The sequence below is a fragment of the Drosophila serrata genome, unplaced genomic scaffold (genome assembly GCF_035046125.1).
Source record: "Drosophila serrata isolate PLE 108 unplaced genomic scaffold, ASM3504612v1 contig_276, whole genome shotgun sequence".
NCBI classification, from domain to species: Eukaryota; Metazoa; Arthropoda; class Insecta; order Diptera; family Drosophilidae; genus Drosophila; species Drosophila serrata.
The window spans coordinates 85725-101253 of NW_028257174.1; the positions used below are offsets into that span (position 1 = coordinate 85725).

Consider the following 15529-nt stretch of genomic DNA (forward strand, 5'->3'; position numbering starts at 1 on the left):
ATCGAGACTTCCCTGATAGCGACTACTTTTTAGGCATACATATAAATAAGCAGTTCACCTTGATCAAGTGCCAAAAATTGAATTCTTGTCGAAACTTGCCAAGGTAAATAGGTCAATATTTAAATATTCAAAGATTCTGTTTAGAAATAGTTGAAAATATATGTATATATGTTTTCTGTTGAATGAGCTTTGGGAGAATCGAAAATACTGGGAAATAAGTAATAAATCAAAGTAAACACCTGTTTATCTGTTTATATCGATTATATGGTTTTAATATATATTTTTTTCCGTTGAGGTAGGTGCCATAAGTAATGGCCCCCTTAACCAGGTTAGGTAAAAACTACGAAATTCCTACTAAAAACTTATGATAGTGTAACTCAAGTACCCATGGGAGCTGTGCAAATAAAGCTCTCTGGGAGGTCTAGTTCAGGAATCCGAATCGGTGAAAGCTGACGCAATCAAGTGTATTAATAAATAAATACAAGTATTTATTATTATTATTCGCTATTGATTGTTTATTCAGTTTCACGTTGACGTTTTGGGGGGCCTGTCTGTTCTGGGGCTTGTGTACAGCGTAAAATGCGAGTGGACTTCCTCCTCCTGCCATGTGGCGTCAATGTCAGCAGTTTGTAATCACGGATTCTCCGAAAGCGCTATGCCATTACGTTGTAATCTGATATATACAAGCGATTTGTATACCCTTGTAGGGTATTATAATTTCATTCAGAAGCTTAAAACCAAGGGAAGGAGTCATTTCCAACCCCATAAACCATATATATTCTTGATCAGCATGAACAGCCGAGTCGATTAAGCCATGTTTGAAAGAAAATAAAAATTTTAAATTTTTTTATAAAATTTTATCGTTAAAATAACATCATTACAATTTTCAAAAATTGATAAAAAATGTAATTTTTTTAAATTGTAAATTGAGTATGCAGATTTATTATCCTACTAAAAACTAACATAGGACCGCTTTCCGAATTGAAATTAATCCTTTTTTGGCTGAGTTATGCGTTTTTTTAATTTTGATTTTTCGATAAAATTGCCATATAAAAATATGGATAGATATCGATTCAAATAATGGTATTATAATTTCATTCAGAAGCTTAAAACTAAGGGAAGGAGTCATTTCCAACCCCATAAACCATATATATTCTTGATCTGCATAAGAAGGCGAATCTTTCTGGGTGTCTCCGGATGAAACTTTTTTTTTTCAAAAAATTTCAATTTTTTCCATCGATTTTTCACATTGTTAAAATTTTAAAAAATTGATAAAAAATGTAATTTTTTTAAATTTTAAATTGAGTGTGCAGATTTGTTATTCTACTAAAAACTAACATAGGAGCGCTTTCCGAATTAAAATTAATCTTTTTTTGGCTCAGTTATGAATTTTTTAAATTTTGAATTGTTGAAAAAATTGGCATATAAAATATATAGGTAAATATCGATTCAAAGAATGCGAATATTTTAAGCTAAGTATGATCAATTTTCAAATCGATCCTACAATTCAATTGTAAACTGGAAGTGTAAATAAACTTTGAAGATTTGTTTTCTTAACGAAAAAACTTAATAAACTACATTTTTCTTTGGAAAATTGAATAAACAGTGATTTTCATTTGAATTTAACAAAATTTGCTATAGCAAAAATACCCCTAGGATGTTGCTGGCATATTCAGCATGAATAAACAATTTATTATATAGATTTACGGTTCTGTGGGCTTTCTCCACACACATTCAATTTTGGATTGCTATCCCAGACTAAGAGAGAATCTAAAACCTCAGGGACGCAGCTAGAACTGTTTGCGACTGGGAATGGTTATAGTTAAGGACACTTCGCTGGCGCCTATGCTGGTACTGGGCCTGGCGCAAATAAATACTGGCCACGCCCTTGACGACCACGAAGGTCAGACCGCCCAGCCCAATAGCCAGGAGCTTGTTGGTCTCGTAGATGCCGCTGAAAAGTGTCTGACCGAGGAGGCCGGCAATGCTGGGCAGGCTGAGGGCCGCACAGAATCCAGGCGTGACGCCACCCAAGTGCTCCGCGGCCTCAACTTCACCCCGATGCCGCTCTAGCTCCTCAAAATAATCATCGTCCAGAGGGGCGCCCGGCAGCGGCTCTCCCAACGCGTTCATCTGCTCCGGTGGCACTCTACTCCGCTGGCGACGTCGTAGCCAGCGCACCAGGACATCATCCCAGTGTATCCGGCGGCTCATGAGCAACATCATCGGCACCGATGGCAGCAGGATCATCATCAAGATGGGATCTTGCTGCAGCAGCTGCAGGACAATCTCGTTGCCGGAGAGCTCGAGCAGAGTGAGAGCTCCGTAAGACATGCCCGAGAAGTAAACGGTGCCCGACACGATGCCCATGAGTACACTGGGACACATGCGCTGGTATTCCTTGTCCAGGCGATTTAGGAACGCATCGAAGCGGCACAGCGGTGGCATCACGACAATGTACTCGGTGCGGCACTGGGTGCATGTCACGGGCACATCCGGTGCCAGTATCTCCTTCTCGTTGATCCACCGGCTAAGGCAGGCCTCGTGCACCCACTTATTGCTGCCCCGGCAGCGGCACGGATGCACCCAGTCGCGACGCGGCTGCTCCTCGTCGCCCATCAGGCAGATCCAGCACATTCGATCCTCCTCCACGCCGGTCGGTTCCACGCCGCCGAAGAGTCGCTTGCGCCGCCTAGCCATCGAATGGGTTCGAGCATGTCTCCGGCGGATGATCATCATGTGATCTCCCCAGTCAATAAAGATTCTGCAACCTAAACTTTGGACCGAGTTCCTCAAAAACCTACCTCGTGGACGAGTAGCCCTTGAATTTTGTCGGTGTGACGATGGGAAAAAGAATCTGCCATTGTCACTGCCCTAGGCCTACTTCAATCACAAGTTTTGTGTTTCCAACTTGATTCTAAACTATTCAGATTCAGGAGCATACTTATCATTATCCAAACTAATTAATAAATTAATTAATAGGCAGACACTTGAATTTCTCTGAGTTTTTATACCTTTCCTAGGTATTATAATACCATTCCGAAGCTTAAAACCAAGTAAAGGAATCATTTCCGACCCTATAAAGCATATATATTCTTGATCAGCATCAACAGACGAGTCGATCTAGCTATGTCTGATAGAAATTTAATTTTTTTTAAATTTTGAAAATTTTATAAGGGGTTACATCGTCAAAATTGTGAAAACTAGACAAAAAAAAATAAAATTGTTTAAATTTTAAATTAAATACGCAGATTTGTTAACCCTTAAAAAACTAGCACAATAAAAGTATCCGAATTAAAATTAATGAATTTTTGGCTTAGTTATGACATTTATAAAACCTTGATTTAACCATATACTTAGCATAAAAAATGATCGATTTAATATACCTAGAATACTGGTTTTCTTGTTGGTATACGAATAATTTATAATTGAGGTCAAGTTTGTTTACTTTTAGTATACGTTTTTCGATATCCTAAATTCAAATTGTTGTATCACTTTAAATTAAAATAAAGTAATGGGGTCCCTGGCAATAGGGAAATTAATTGGAATATAAATCCATAGCTAGCACAGCTGATTCAAGACTTAGGCCTGATCCCTCCAAAAGCAACTATAAACACGATATAATTGTCATGGTTAAGACTTACCGCAGTAGTGGAGACACCTTCCAGTCCATATTCCTGGTGACTTCAATTAGGCTTTTCGTGGTATCATCTATATGAGCTCCTTCCTGACCGGGAGGTATTTTTTGGATCGTAGCACTATCACTTTCACTTTCACTATAGATGTTAACTGTAGGGAGGCCGCGGACAGACTAAGCTCAGAGCGATAGCAGTGTCTGTATTTATAGTCTCCCAGTAAAGAGAACAGAGTAAATGAGAGATAGAGAGAAAGAGATGTCTCCAGAGAAAACTGTAGAGATAGAGATATATAGAGACGCAAAAAGGGGCGAGGGACAAAAAACTATTCACTGGCAATTAAATATTATAATTATAATTATAAGTAAGTAACTCTGAACAGTAATTAACTCTGAACATAAAGTAACTTTGACCAGTAAGTAACTCTGATCAGTAAGTATCAATGAACATTAAGTAACTCTCAGCAGTAAGTATCTATGACCAGTAATTATGTATGATCAGTTACTAACTTTGAACACTTGTAAACAATGACTTGCAACTTTTGAAACACAACACATATCTGAGACGTGGCCGGTAGCAGTCACTTCGTTCCGGGGAGGTTAGAACCAGTTGGGAATCATATGCTCAGACGTGTGAGATTTGTTTTGGAACAATGAGCAAGCTATATCAATGAAACTATGAAGTTATTATTCTATATAATTTTACTAGTATATAACTCGGAGCATGGCGAATCGGTGGACTGTATATATACATATATATAGCTGCAATAGGAACAATCGGACGATTTCTAGAAGAATTGCCACTAATTAACTCTGAACATTAAGTAAATATGATCAGTAATTAACTCAGAATAGTAAGTATCTATGACCAGGAGGTAACTATGATCAGCAATTAACTATAATCAGTAGGTATCAATGACGTTAAGTAACTCTCAGCAGTGAGTATCTATGACCAGTAATTATGTATGATCAGTTACTAACTTTGAGCACTAGTAAACAATGACTTGCAACTTTTGAAACACAACACATATCTGAGACGTGGCCGGTAGCAGTCACTTCGTTCCGGGGAGGTTAGAACCAGTTGGGAATCATATGCTCAGACGTGTGAGATTTGTTTTGGAACAATGAGCAAGCTATATCAATGAAACTATGAAGTTATTATTCTATATAATTTTACTAGTATATAAATCGGAGCGTGGCGAATCGGTGGACTATATATGTATGCATATGTATACATATATATAACTGCCATTGGACCGATCGGAAAAATTAAAAAAAAAAAAAACAACATTATAACTTTTCCAGTTTTCAACAGATTTTCATCAAATTTGATATATATCCATTATATATTAATCTAGAATTTTGTGTAAAATTTTATGAAAATCGGACTACTATATCATATAGGTTTGTTTAAATTTCTTAAAATAGCCATAATCAATATAGTTTCCATTAATGAAAAAAAATAAATAAATAAATAATTAAACTTCCTAAAAAGAAATGCATTCTCGAATCTTGACTCCTTGCCGTTCTCATTATTTTTTTTACTATCTTTTTTTATGTGGTTTACATTCGGCGAATGTGGCACATGCCACAAGGAAAACCTGTTGGCTGACCGAGTGAAAATAGGCGAAGGCCAAGTCCAAGATCCAAACTGGATCTGCTGGATGCAAATGTGTGGCAAGGCGACAGGGTAATAACACTCACCTGGCACTTTCCTCCCGTTTGAAGGTCCCACTCCTTGCTCCTGCTCCTTGATAAGGGATTCACTTGTCTAAGGATTCACACAACAAAATCACACATAAAAATAAATAAACACACACTTTTGTGGTCTCAAGTTGAGAGATGCCAAGTCCCGAGAAAACTCAACGCGGGACCGAACCGAACCGAACCGAAAATTTGCAGAACCTGTCGGCTCGAGAGCAGAAGAACATTTGGCCAGCATCTGGGACTGGGACTGAGACTGGGGACTGGGAACTGGCTGGCCAGAATACGCCAGGTTAGGCTTTCCATTCCACTTTTCCACTTTGGCAACTTGTGTACGTACCACTTTGAATTGGGGCAGCACTTGGGGTCTGGCGGGGATCTCGTCTCGTCGCCTCTCCTGGCAGGTGCCTCGCCTGGGGATGGGAATGGTTAAATGCTAATGGATAATGGCCATGGGGAGCTGCAGCAGCTGCAGCAACGGAAAGCTTCTGTTCTGGCCGATTAGCCGATCATTATCGATTTTACTTGTAATTCAGATTCGGTTAATGTCCAGCAAAGGTTACACTCAGCCAACAATCAATCTAGTTTTTTTTTAATTTACTTTATTGGCACTCTGTTCTAAAAAAATATATATATATCAAGCTGGAAAAATATATAGGGATCTAAGTTAATCTAAAGCAGTGGTGCTTAAAGCCCTGACTTGTGAGTCCCAAGATTTTGTCTAAAAAGTCTTTAACCAAATCATTTAATTTAGGTGTAAAAAAAGTCTACGAAAGCTATATTCTTTGAATTTAGTATACTCTATAAGTATTTTTCCAGTGCTACTCCCATTATCTTTTAAAGCTGATAACTGAATGAACGAACGGTTTCTTTAATTCGTCCTGGTAAAACGCTCGCCAAGATTCATACCCTTGATGAGAGTGTAGAGCGAAAATGAGAACTTGGCTATCTGGAAATATAAAATTAAAGTCGTTAATAAATTAAAAAACATTAAAAAAACAATCGTTGATAATAATAAATTATGCAAAAATTGGCAACAAATGGTGAAGTTTATCAAAGGCAACTAATTAATGATATGTAAGAGATTACTAAATTTCAGTATGATGTTTTAAATATTTATCAATATTATAATTTTTTTTTTTGCCTCAAATGAGATAATTTTTATATTTAAAAATTCATAATAAAATTTAACGATATTTTTTATTATTTAGAAATCTTTACGAGCTTACTTTATTTTTAATATGATAAGTATTTTTTTAGTTTTTAAATTTTATTTATACCAAAGTTTATGATATTTATACCTTTTCATGGTATTCTAATGTCAGTTAAAAGCTTGAAACTAAGTGAAGGAATCATTTCCGACCCTATAAATCATATATATTCTTGATCAGTACAAAGAGCCGAGTCGATTTAGCCATGTTTGAAAACAAAATAAATTTTTCAAATTTTTGTCATAATTTTATCGTTAAAATTACCTAATTAAAATTTTCAAAAATTGATAAAAATTGTAATTTTGTTAAATTTTAAATTGAGTATGCAGATTTATTATCCTACTAAAAACTTACATAGGACTGCTTTCCGAATTAAAATTAATGCTTTTTTGGCTGAGTTATGAGATTTTTAAACTTTGATCTTTCGATAAAATTGTCATATAAAAATATAGGTAAATATCGACTCAAAAAATGGTATTATAATTCCATTCAGAAGCTTAAAACTAAGGGAAGGAATCATTTCCGACCCTATAAATCATATATATTCTTGATCAGCATCAGAAGCCGAGTCGATCTAGATATGTCTGAGAAAAATTAAATTTTTTCAAAATTTTAAAATTTTATAAGGGGTTACATCGTTAAAATTGTCAAAATTTGACAAAAAGTTTTAGTTTTAAAAAGTATTAAACTAAATACGCAGATTTGTTAACCCTCTAAGCACAAGCACAGAAAAGTTATCCGAATTAAAATTAATGCATTTTTGACTTAGTTATGATATTTTAAAAACTATGATTTAAGCAAAAAATTAACATATAGTAATCCATTATTATATCTTGTATATAAATTCAACTCACACTGAAGTAGGTGGCCAGGTTGATCGGGAACAGCTTCATGGCCGTCAGTGCAATGGGCTGCTGGGCTCGATGCAGATAGTAGAGGAGCATCTTCCGGAAGCGGGCGCTCTGGCCCAGCCAGCGGCACTGGAAGATGGCCAGGGCCAGCTCCTCGTTGTCCAGCTTGAGGGAGGTGGCCTGGTAGCAGCATGGCGCCGTCTGAAGCGTCACCGCAGACAGATAGATGATCGAGGCGATCTTGGTGTTGGTATTGGCAAAAATGAAGATATTTATCATGGTGGTGCCCATGATGGCGGCCGTGATGAGGAACTGGACGAAGATGGTGCGCGATATCACTGGCCCAATACAGTCCAACAGCTTCAGCAGCGTCTGATGGTCCACGATGCAGCGCTGCAGCTCCTGGCAGTGCTCCTCCTGCCGCCGCTCATCGGGATAGCCATCCGGATCATCACCATTGGCATTCTCTCCCAATCGTCGCACTCGCATGGCCAGCAGCCGGACATGGAGACGTACCACATACAGATAGATCACGGCATAGACATCATCGCTGGCCTGATGCAGACACGTCCAGTTCATGATGAAGAACTCGATCCAGGCCTGGACGCAGAACTGCATCTGGGAGCGCTGCCAATCCAGGCCAGGCAGATACAAGGCATACGGCGGCTGGTGGAGGAGGAAGGCGCACACGAAGGTCGAGAAGGAGTAGAACCCATAGCTTAGCTGGTAGAACCACACGAGCCTATTGCAGAATCGCACCCCATCCAGGATCACTTGGAACTCCTCGGGCCTCTTGCAGCGTCCATCCAGCTCAGCCAGATAATGCTCCGCCCGTCGCAGCAGATGAAGATTCCAGGCCAAGGCCACAATCTTGGCCGGCAGGATGACCGCATCGATGGCCACCTGGAGGGAGGTCAACACCTGGGTGATCTCCATGCCGCCCATATACCGGTAGCTGATCACAAAGCAGGTGGGCACCAGGAGCAGCTGCCAGAGGTACATCAAGGCAGAGAAGCAGAAATAGATGCGTCGCCAGGTGATGCTCCTGGTGGGCAGACTGCCATCCGGTGCCTGCATCCCCAAGGCATAGAAGCAATTGAAGAGGTTCCGAAAGGCACGACGGGATTCGGGTAGCTCTTCCGTTTCCGGTTCCGGCTTCAGTTTGGACTTGCGACCGGTTCCCGTCATGGCTGAATCACTATTGACGACTCCAAATGAACCAAAGGGTCCTTTTATAGATACGTTTAATGGTAAAACAACAGTTGTTCTATAAAAAATAGTTTTTATTTTCGCATTTTGGTCTCTGAATGATTAAATGAATCGTCAATTGTTGTTAATTGTTAATTGCTAATTTGTACATAACATAAGTCACAAGCAGCATTTGTTATTGCATATTTGTGTGTTCTGTCTGTGTGTCCTGCCTGCCTGCAATCCCTGTCCCGCCTGTCCCTCCTCCGTTAACCCCATAAGACCCTACTTAACCCATGGCAATTAGGCAGCGAATACAAAATAAACACAAACTCAATCTGAAAGTTGAGAGCTTTGGGCGACCACCAGGTTCCTAATTAATTAATAATTAATGCAGGCAAATGCAGGCAATTAAGCTAAAGTTTAATTTAAGGGCAAAGGTAAAGGTAAATGGTGTAGGTGAAGGTAAACTTTGAGGGCGTATTGCTTCGCTTCTGGATTGCCCTTCGTTTTTTTCTATTTCCATTTCTGTTGAGCATAAACAACAATTTGTCTAAATTATAGTTATTAATTGATAAATATATGCATGAGGGCAGCTATAAAATAATTTATATAATCATTCATTCATACATATTTCATGTTTCGCCAGTGTCCGATGGAAGCCTTTTGTGCTTGCTGTGATTGGGATCAGATTACACACAGATTATCCGGATCTGCCTGTTCCCCCAAGTCCCTAGAGGAGCATCAAGGTGTTCCCAAGGCTACTAAAATATTTCATCAAATCTTCATTACTTTTAAATCAAATTATAACATGAGAAATCATTCCTATTCTTTGATTCGTTTGTGGAAACACCTTACAATCTCTAAGGATTTGCAGAACACCCCGGATATATACATGTATGCATATCAGAGCTGCCAAGGAAATCGCTATAAACTTAAATCGAATTCAAATTCAGTAAAATTAAAGAATGTACATATATAAATAGACAAAATTCGATATGAAATCTTAAAAAGTTCAGGAAAAACGAGATATATATATATGAATATAAAGAGAAAAATTACGATATGATGTATAGAAATAATGAATAAAAATATACATAATTTTTAAGTAAACAAAACTATAACAAAAAAATATAAAATGTGTTTAATTTTGTTGTTATTTTCATCCGATTATAGAGTGGTCCGATACATTAAACAGATTATTGATTTATCCCACACATGCATATAGCAAAGTGATCGATTTATATATCAAATCTTGCGGCAGATATCGAAACAGTTTCGATAAATCAATCATTTCTGTCATTCTTAGTGCAATTTGGTATGGTTTTTCAAGGAATAACGATTTCTGGCAAGTTTTTGGGCTGCATTTTGAGCTGATTTCAATTTTTATAACGATTTCTTCGGCTTCCCTGCAGGTTTACAATGTTTATATATTTGCAGGTTACATAATAAGCATTCAAATAGCAGTATATATGTATGTATGTATATGTAAAGGTATCAATTTCATCGCCATTATATCATTATCCATAGCTATATTCATTCATTATTTTTGTGGATAAAAAAAACAGCAGCAATATGCTTCTTTATATGTATTTTTTCATATATATATATGTATATATAATAGAGAGAGGGGAGAGAGTTTCTTCTCGTTATATATGATGTATATATCCATTATAAGTAGTTGTAAATCGATCGAGTTATATGCTGTTATTCAATTCAGAGCTAGTGGTTGGGTTAACGCTTCTATATCTCTAGATATATACCGATCTATATCTGTATAGATGTGTGTATGCTAGGTGTCTATAAATATATAGTATATGTAAGTATATATAAACATTTTGTCAGACTTAAAAATGGAGCTTTCGTGGAGCTGGCGTGTGTCTTGATCTGGGATGTGGTGTCCTCGGAATTACTAAGTATTATTATTTATAATTATGATTACTTATTGCTATTATTATTATTATTGTTGTTGTTTGCTGAATGGCTTTGCTAGCTGGCTGTACTTAATCTGAATCTGAATCGGAATGGGATAATGTGGGAATATACATGCATGTATGTATATTAGCTATAAGTTTAATGAGTGACGCGTGATTTTTTGGAATCTGGAATCCGGCATTAGGCAAAACTAGTGAAGTCTTCAATCTACGGTTAAGGCAAATCGCACAAGTCGGGGGCGTTGGTGTGGCATTATATAGGGTTATACATAAATAGGTTTATGTTTCGTGTGCGGCTTAACGCGGGGCATTGTTTTGGAAATTTTCTAGATTTTAAATCGTGGCACTCAAGATAATGGATATAACATCTCGTAATAAGATGTATATGAACACGAAAAAGTCTTTTATAATATATCGACAAACAAATATCGCGCTTAAAATCATGCAGACCATATAGTAAACTATGATATATTGAAATGTAGATATTATAAAGTAAATCGAATATAGTTTTTTTTTAATTTAGAAAATGATCTTATTTAACGTTTGAATATTGGTATTAACCAAGAATATCGTTATTTTCGATTATATTGGTCCAATAGAGCATCAATTTATTGCACAAATTTATAAGAATTTTATGAAATTTATATGAAATAAATTGCCAGCTCAAGATCTAGATGATTTTCAAAACATTCAATCCCCGCGCTATAGGTTTTCATGTCTATCGTCTAACCTTTATACATATATAAGCTAATATTAACATTGAATTTATAAATATATATATATATATAAGTATATATATATATATAGATATTTCTTGACTACTCTCTTATGTACAGGCGTCATGCTCGCTTTGATTTTGCTTTATATCCTACAAGATCCAATATATATATCCAATATATACCCAATATATATATATATGTATATATATGCATGTATATAATAACTGGAATTCCATTTGCTCGATTTGTTGAGGTAAAACGCGTGCTCCTTGTTGATCCTGCGCTCAATATTGATTTCCACTGCTCATCGATTTCTCAATTTCCCAGCTTTATGTTTCGGTTCTTGCTGCTTTTGGTTTGAATTCTCTTCGGGAAGAGCTTAAGCCTTGTAGATTTAGAGGATAAAGCTCAGAACTGAGCACAATTACCTTTATTGCTTCATGGGATCCTCCGAAGCCACTCCACAGATCCTCCTATGGCCCGATCACCATTGCCATCTCGCTTGCTTTCACTTTCGCCTTCTCTCTCTCCGCTGCTGCTTCCTCACAATCGGTACTCGTAGTGGGCCGAGCGGGATCGACGTGCTCCCGAGTACCAGCGGTAGGGTACGCGCTGCTGATGCAACGTTAGGCCCACAGCTGCGCCCAGCTGACCACCGCTTCCAATGTCCGCTCCCGGACTGCGCGCCAACTGAAGGGTTAGCGCCAGACGCGCCTGCTAGGAGGAGGAAGCCGATGGTGATGGTGTGCTGCCGCTGGAGGCCTGTCGCTGCCGTCGTTGCTGCTGTTGCTGTTGCTGCTGATGCTGTTGAGGTAATTGCATGGCCGGCGCCGTCATCCGGCGACCCAGGCACGGCAGCGGATTGGCATCCAGATAGGCCTCCGGACTGAAACGCACTCGACTGTGCTGGGAACCAATGGAACCCTCTTTGGCACTCAAATAGGAGCTGTCATCGCTGGTCAGCGAGTCCGGTGGCGTGGGATTGGTGGGTGTGCCCTGCTGCGACGAGGTGGAGCCATTCCCAGCTCCATTGTACTTCTTAAGGGAGCTGCGCAGCTTGGACTGGCAACCGCTGCCCGTGGTGACAGCGAGTGGCGGTGGCAATGAGGAAACCATAGAGCCAGCCACCGGCTGCTGCTGTTGCTGGTAGCCGCCGCCGCCCAGTTGCAAGGCATGCTGTTCGAAGGGCAGACTAGCTGGCCTCGTAACCGCCGCCGTGGCATACTTGCTCTTGGTCATCGGCAGGGGGCTGTGAATCAATCGGTTCAGCAGCTTGGGCGAGCCTGCATACAGTTCCTGTTTCGTGGGCATTGCCACCTGTTCCCGCTCCCTCTCGTAGTCCGCATTCAGGTTGAGGTTGTTGTAATCATAGCAGAGCAGCTCCTCGTGCTCCAGCAGCACATTCGAATTGTTGGACACAGTCGAGGGTGTGCGTCGATGCCCGGCAGCACTCACACCCATTTGAGGGACGCGTGGCGGCGGTGTCCGGGTCTGGGCTTGAACGGGCAGACTACCGGGGCAGGTGGAAGGTGGCGCAGGCAAGGTAACAGGCACGGGCACGGGCACAGGCACCACTGGCGCCTCGTACTGATAGTCATAATAGTCCGGCAGCCGATGGTTATAGTCGTAGGAGTAATCCGGATACGACTTGCAGTCACGCTCGTAGCTGTAGTTCAGCTCCGGCCGGTAGGGGAAGTAGTTGGAGCCTGCAAGACGGCATGTAATGTATGGTTTGATTGGTAAGGATTAAGTAGGGACTCACCAAAGTATCCATTCCTGTAGTTACCACCATCGTTCGAGTAACTCGGCCCGTTTCTTAGGTAATCCGCTGGCGCGTACAGAGGCGGCGGACCAATGCCACCGCCCACGCGAAACTCCTCAAAGACATCCTGCTGGGGTGGATTATTGGCATTGGCGTTGACACTACCAAAGTTATTGCTATTGCTCAGTTTGCGACGTGGCGATGGTGTCGGTGGCTGGGTGCTGGCATAAATGCCCCCCAGTCCGGTGGCCTCCACCAGGGCAGATTGGGGCGGTTGCTGCTGAAGCTGTGTGTGCTGGAGCTGCAGCTGAAGCTGCTTCTCCTGCTGCTGTTGGTGCATCTGATGCTGCGGCGTCCGCTGCACGGGCGTGTAGTATGGCTGACTCCCACCGATGCGGCGGGCCAGGGATGTGGGCTGCGACTTACTTACCACCGCTGCCTCAATGCCACCAAATCTGAGGAAATTAAAGGGGAAATTAATCGTAATTTCTATAAATCTGCAAAAGTTCTCTCACCTCGCCTGGCCGGCCAGCTTTCGCGGCGTGCTCTCCCTGTTCTCCTGCTGCTGTAATTGTGCATCCACCTCCAGCAGTTCCAAGGCCTGCTCCTGCAACCTGTGCTTCGGCTCCTCCTCGGTTTCCAGTGAGTCTCCTGCTGCTGCCGCTATCGCAGCTGCCTTGGGAGCCGCCTTCAGAGCGGGCACCTCGCTGAGCAGAGTGGGATGCACGGGCGATACATTCGACATCCGGACATCATAGCCAGCAGCCACGCCCGCCAGCAGAGAGGCCATGTTGTACAGGAGTAGCTCGATCACCGAGAGCTTCGGCTTACGGGCCGCATCGCCCGCATACAGGGTCGGCAGCGGCACATTGCTGGTGAAGCGGCTGAGGAGGTACGGTGACGGCGACATAATCGGCATGTTGGTGGCCCCCGGGCGCCAGTCATCCATCTTGCTGTTGCTTCCTCCTGATCCTGATATATATGCATTTACATATATGTCGGCAGCATTCCGTAGGGCGGACACGAGACACGAGATTGAGTTGCGAGAATAGCTAAAACTCTGGCTGAAACAGCCGGGATCTGGGTGGAAGGATTGGGTGGTTCGAGTGGGTTGCTCATTTGGGAGCATTGTCGGGTGGTTTGTGGAGTAGTAACCGCAGGCAATACCAGGTTTAGCCACCGCATACCAAGACCAGGAGACAAGATCCGTGAGTAAGTCTTTCTGTCTGTCTGAAGGGGGGAATTAACTTAAGAAGCACAGAGAAGAATTTTATGTACCCAAAGAAAAAGGAGCAAAATCATGTCATACCTGTCTTAAAATCATTTTTGTATACACTTGCAGTCTTATAATTTTAGTCATTTCCGACCCTACAATTCATATATATTTTTGATCAATCGAGAAATATAATCACCTATTAACTATGCTCAGTAATTAACTATGATTAGTAAGAAACTCTGAGCAGTAAGTATCGATGACCAGTAAGTATCTATGTATAATCAGTTACTAACTTTGAGCACTAGTAAACAATGACTTGCAACTTTTGAAACACAACACATATCTGAGACGTGGCCGGTAGCAGTCACTTCGTTCCGGGGAGGTTAGAACCAGTTGGGAATCATATGCTCAGACGTGTGAGATTTGTTTTGGAACAATGAGCAAGCTATATCAATGAAACTATGAAGTTATTATTCTATATAATTTTACTAGTATATAAATCGGAGCGTGGCGAATCGGTGGACTATATATATACATATATATAGCTGCAATAGGAACAATCGGACGATTCCTAGAAGAATTGCCACTAATTAACTCTGAACATTAAGTAAATATGATCAGTAATTAACTCAGAATAGTAAGTATCTATGACCAGGAGGTAACTATGATCAGCAATTAACTATAATCAGTAGGTATCAATGACGTTAAGTAACTCTGAGCAGTAAATATCTATGACTAGTAATTATGTATGGTCAGTTACTAACTTTGAACACTTGTAAACAATGACTTGCAACTTTTGAAACACAACACATATCTGAGACGTGGCCGGTAGCAGTCACTTCGTTCCGGGGAGGTTAGAACCAGTTGGGAATCATATGCTCAGACGTGTGAGATTTGTTTTGGAACAATGAGCAAGCTATATCAATGAAACTATGAAGTTATTATTCTATATAATTTTACTAGTACATAAATCGGAGCATGGCGAATCGGTGGACTATATATATACATATATATAGCTGCAATAGGAACAATCGGACGATTTCTAGAAGAATTGCCACTAATTAACTCTGAACATTAAGTAAATATGATCAGTAATTAACTCAGAATAGTAAGTATCTATGACCAGGAGGTAACTATGATCAGCAATTAACTATAATCAGTAGGTATCAATGACGTTAAGTAACTCTGAGCAGTAAATATCTATGACTAGTAATTATGTATGGTCAGTTACTAACTTTGAACACTTGTAAACAATGACTTGCAACTTTTGAAACACAACACATATCTGAGACGTGGCCGGTAGCAGTCGC

The 15529-nt window shown here is 40.4% G+C and overlaps 3 protein-coding genes across 3 annotated transcripts; all 3 read right to left on the reverse strand.

Moving 5' to 3' along the window:
- Positions 1-1674: 1674 nt before the first annotated feature.
- Positions 1675-2888, reverse strand: LOC110179724 (E3 ubiquitin-protein ligase MARCHF5). Its single transcript, XM_020947343.2, has one exon. It carries the CDS (start codon positions 2737-2739, stop codon positions 1771-1773), a length of 969 nt encoding a protein of 322 aa, XP_020803002.2. The 5' UTR covers positions 2740-2888; the 3' UTR covers positions 1675-1770.
- A 3011-nt stretch (positions 2889-5899) lies between these two features.
- Or7a (Odorant receptor 7a) lies at positions 5900-9597 on the reverse strand. The gene is made up of 2 exons (XM_086835253.1): positions 7404-9597; positions 5900-6287 (listed from the first exon to the last, which is right to left on the reverse strand). The coding sequence occupies exons 1-2, from the start codon at positions 8586-8588 to the stop codon at positions 6210-6212; spliced, it is 1263 nt and encodes a 420-aa protein (XP_086691379.1). The 5' UTR covers positions 8589-9597; the 3' UTR covers positions 5900-6209.
- Positions 8666-13975, reverse strand: LOC110179706 (uncharacterized). The gene is made up of 3 exons (XM_020947316.2): positions 13519-13975; positions 13004-13458; positions 8666-12947 (listed from the first exon to the last, which is right to left on the reverse strand). The coding sequence occupies exons 1-3, from the start codon at positions 13950-13952 to the stop codon at positions 11959-11961; spliced, it is 1878 nt and encodes a 625-aa protein (XP_020802975.2). The 5' UTR covers positions 13953-13975; the 3' UTR covers positions 8666-11958.
- Between the last annotated feature and the right edge of the window lie 1554 nt (positions 13976-15529).

Bases quoted from the DNA above. Each gene is read 5' to 3' on its own strand.
- Or7a (XM_086835253.1), bottom strand. From the start codon at position 8,588: ATGACGGGAACCGGTCGCAAGTCCAAACTGAAGCCGGAACCGGAAACG. The intron at 6,288-7,403 runs GTGAGTTGAATT...TTATATTTCCAG, and splicing joins ACCTGGCCACCTACTTCAGT to ATAGCCAAGTTCTCATTTTC.
- LOC110179724 (XM_020947343.2), bottom strand. From the start codon at position 2,739: ATGATGATCATCCGCCGGAGACATGCTCGAACCCATTCGATGGCTAGG.
- LOC110179706 (XM_020947316.2), bottom strand. From the start codon at position 13,952: ATGGATGACTGGCGCCCGGGGGCCACCAACATGCCGATTATGTCGCCG. The intron at 13,459-13,518 runs GTGAGAGAACTT...TAATTTCCTCAG, and splicing joins AAGCTGGCCGGCCAGGCGAG to ATTTGGTGGCATTGAGGCAG. The intron at 12,948-13,003 runs GTGAGTCCCTAC...GCCGTCTTGCAG, and splicing joins CTACAGGAATGGATACTTTG to GCTCCAACTACTTCCCCTAC.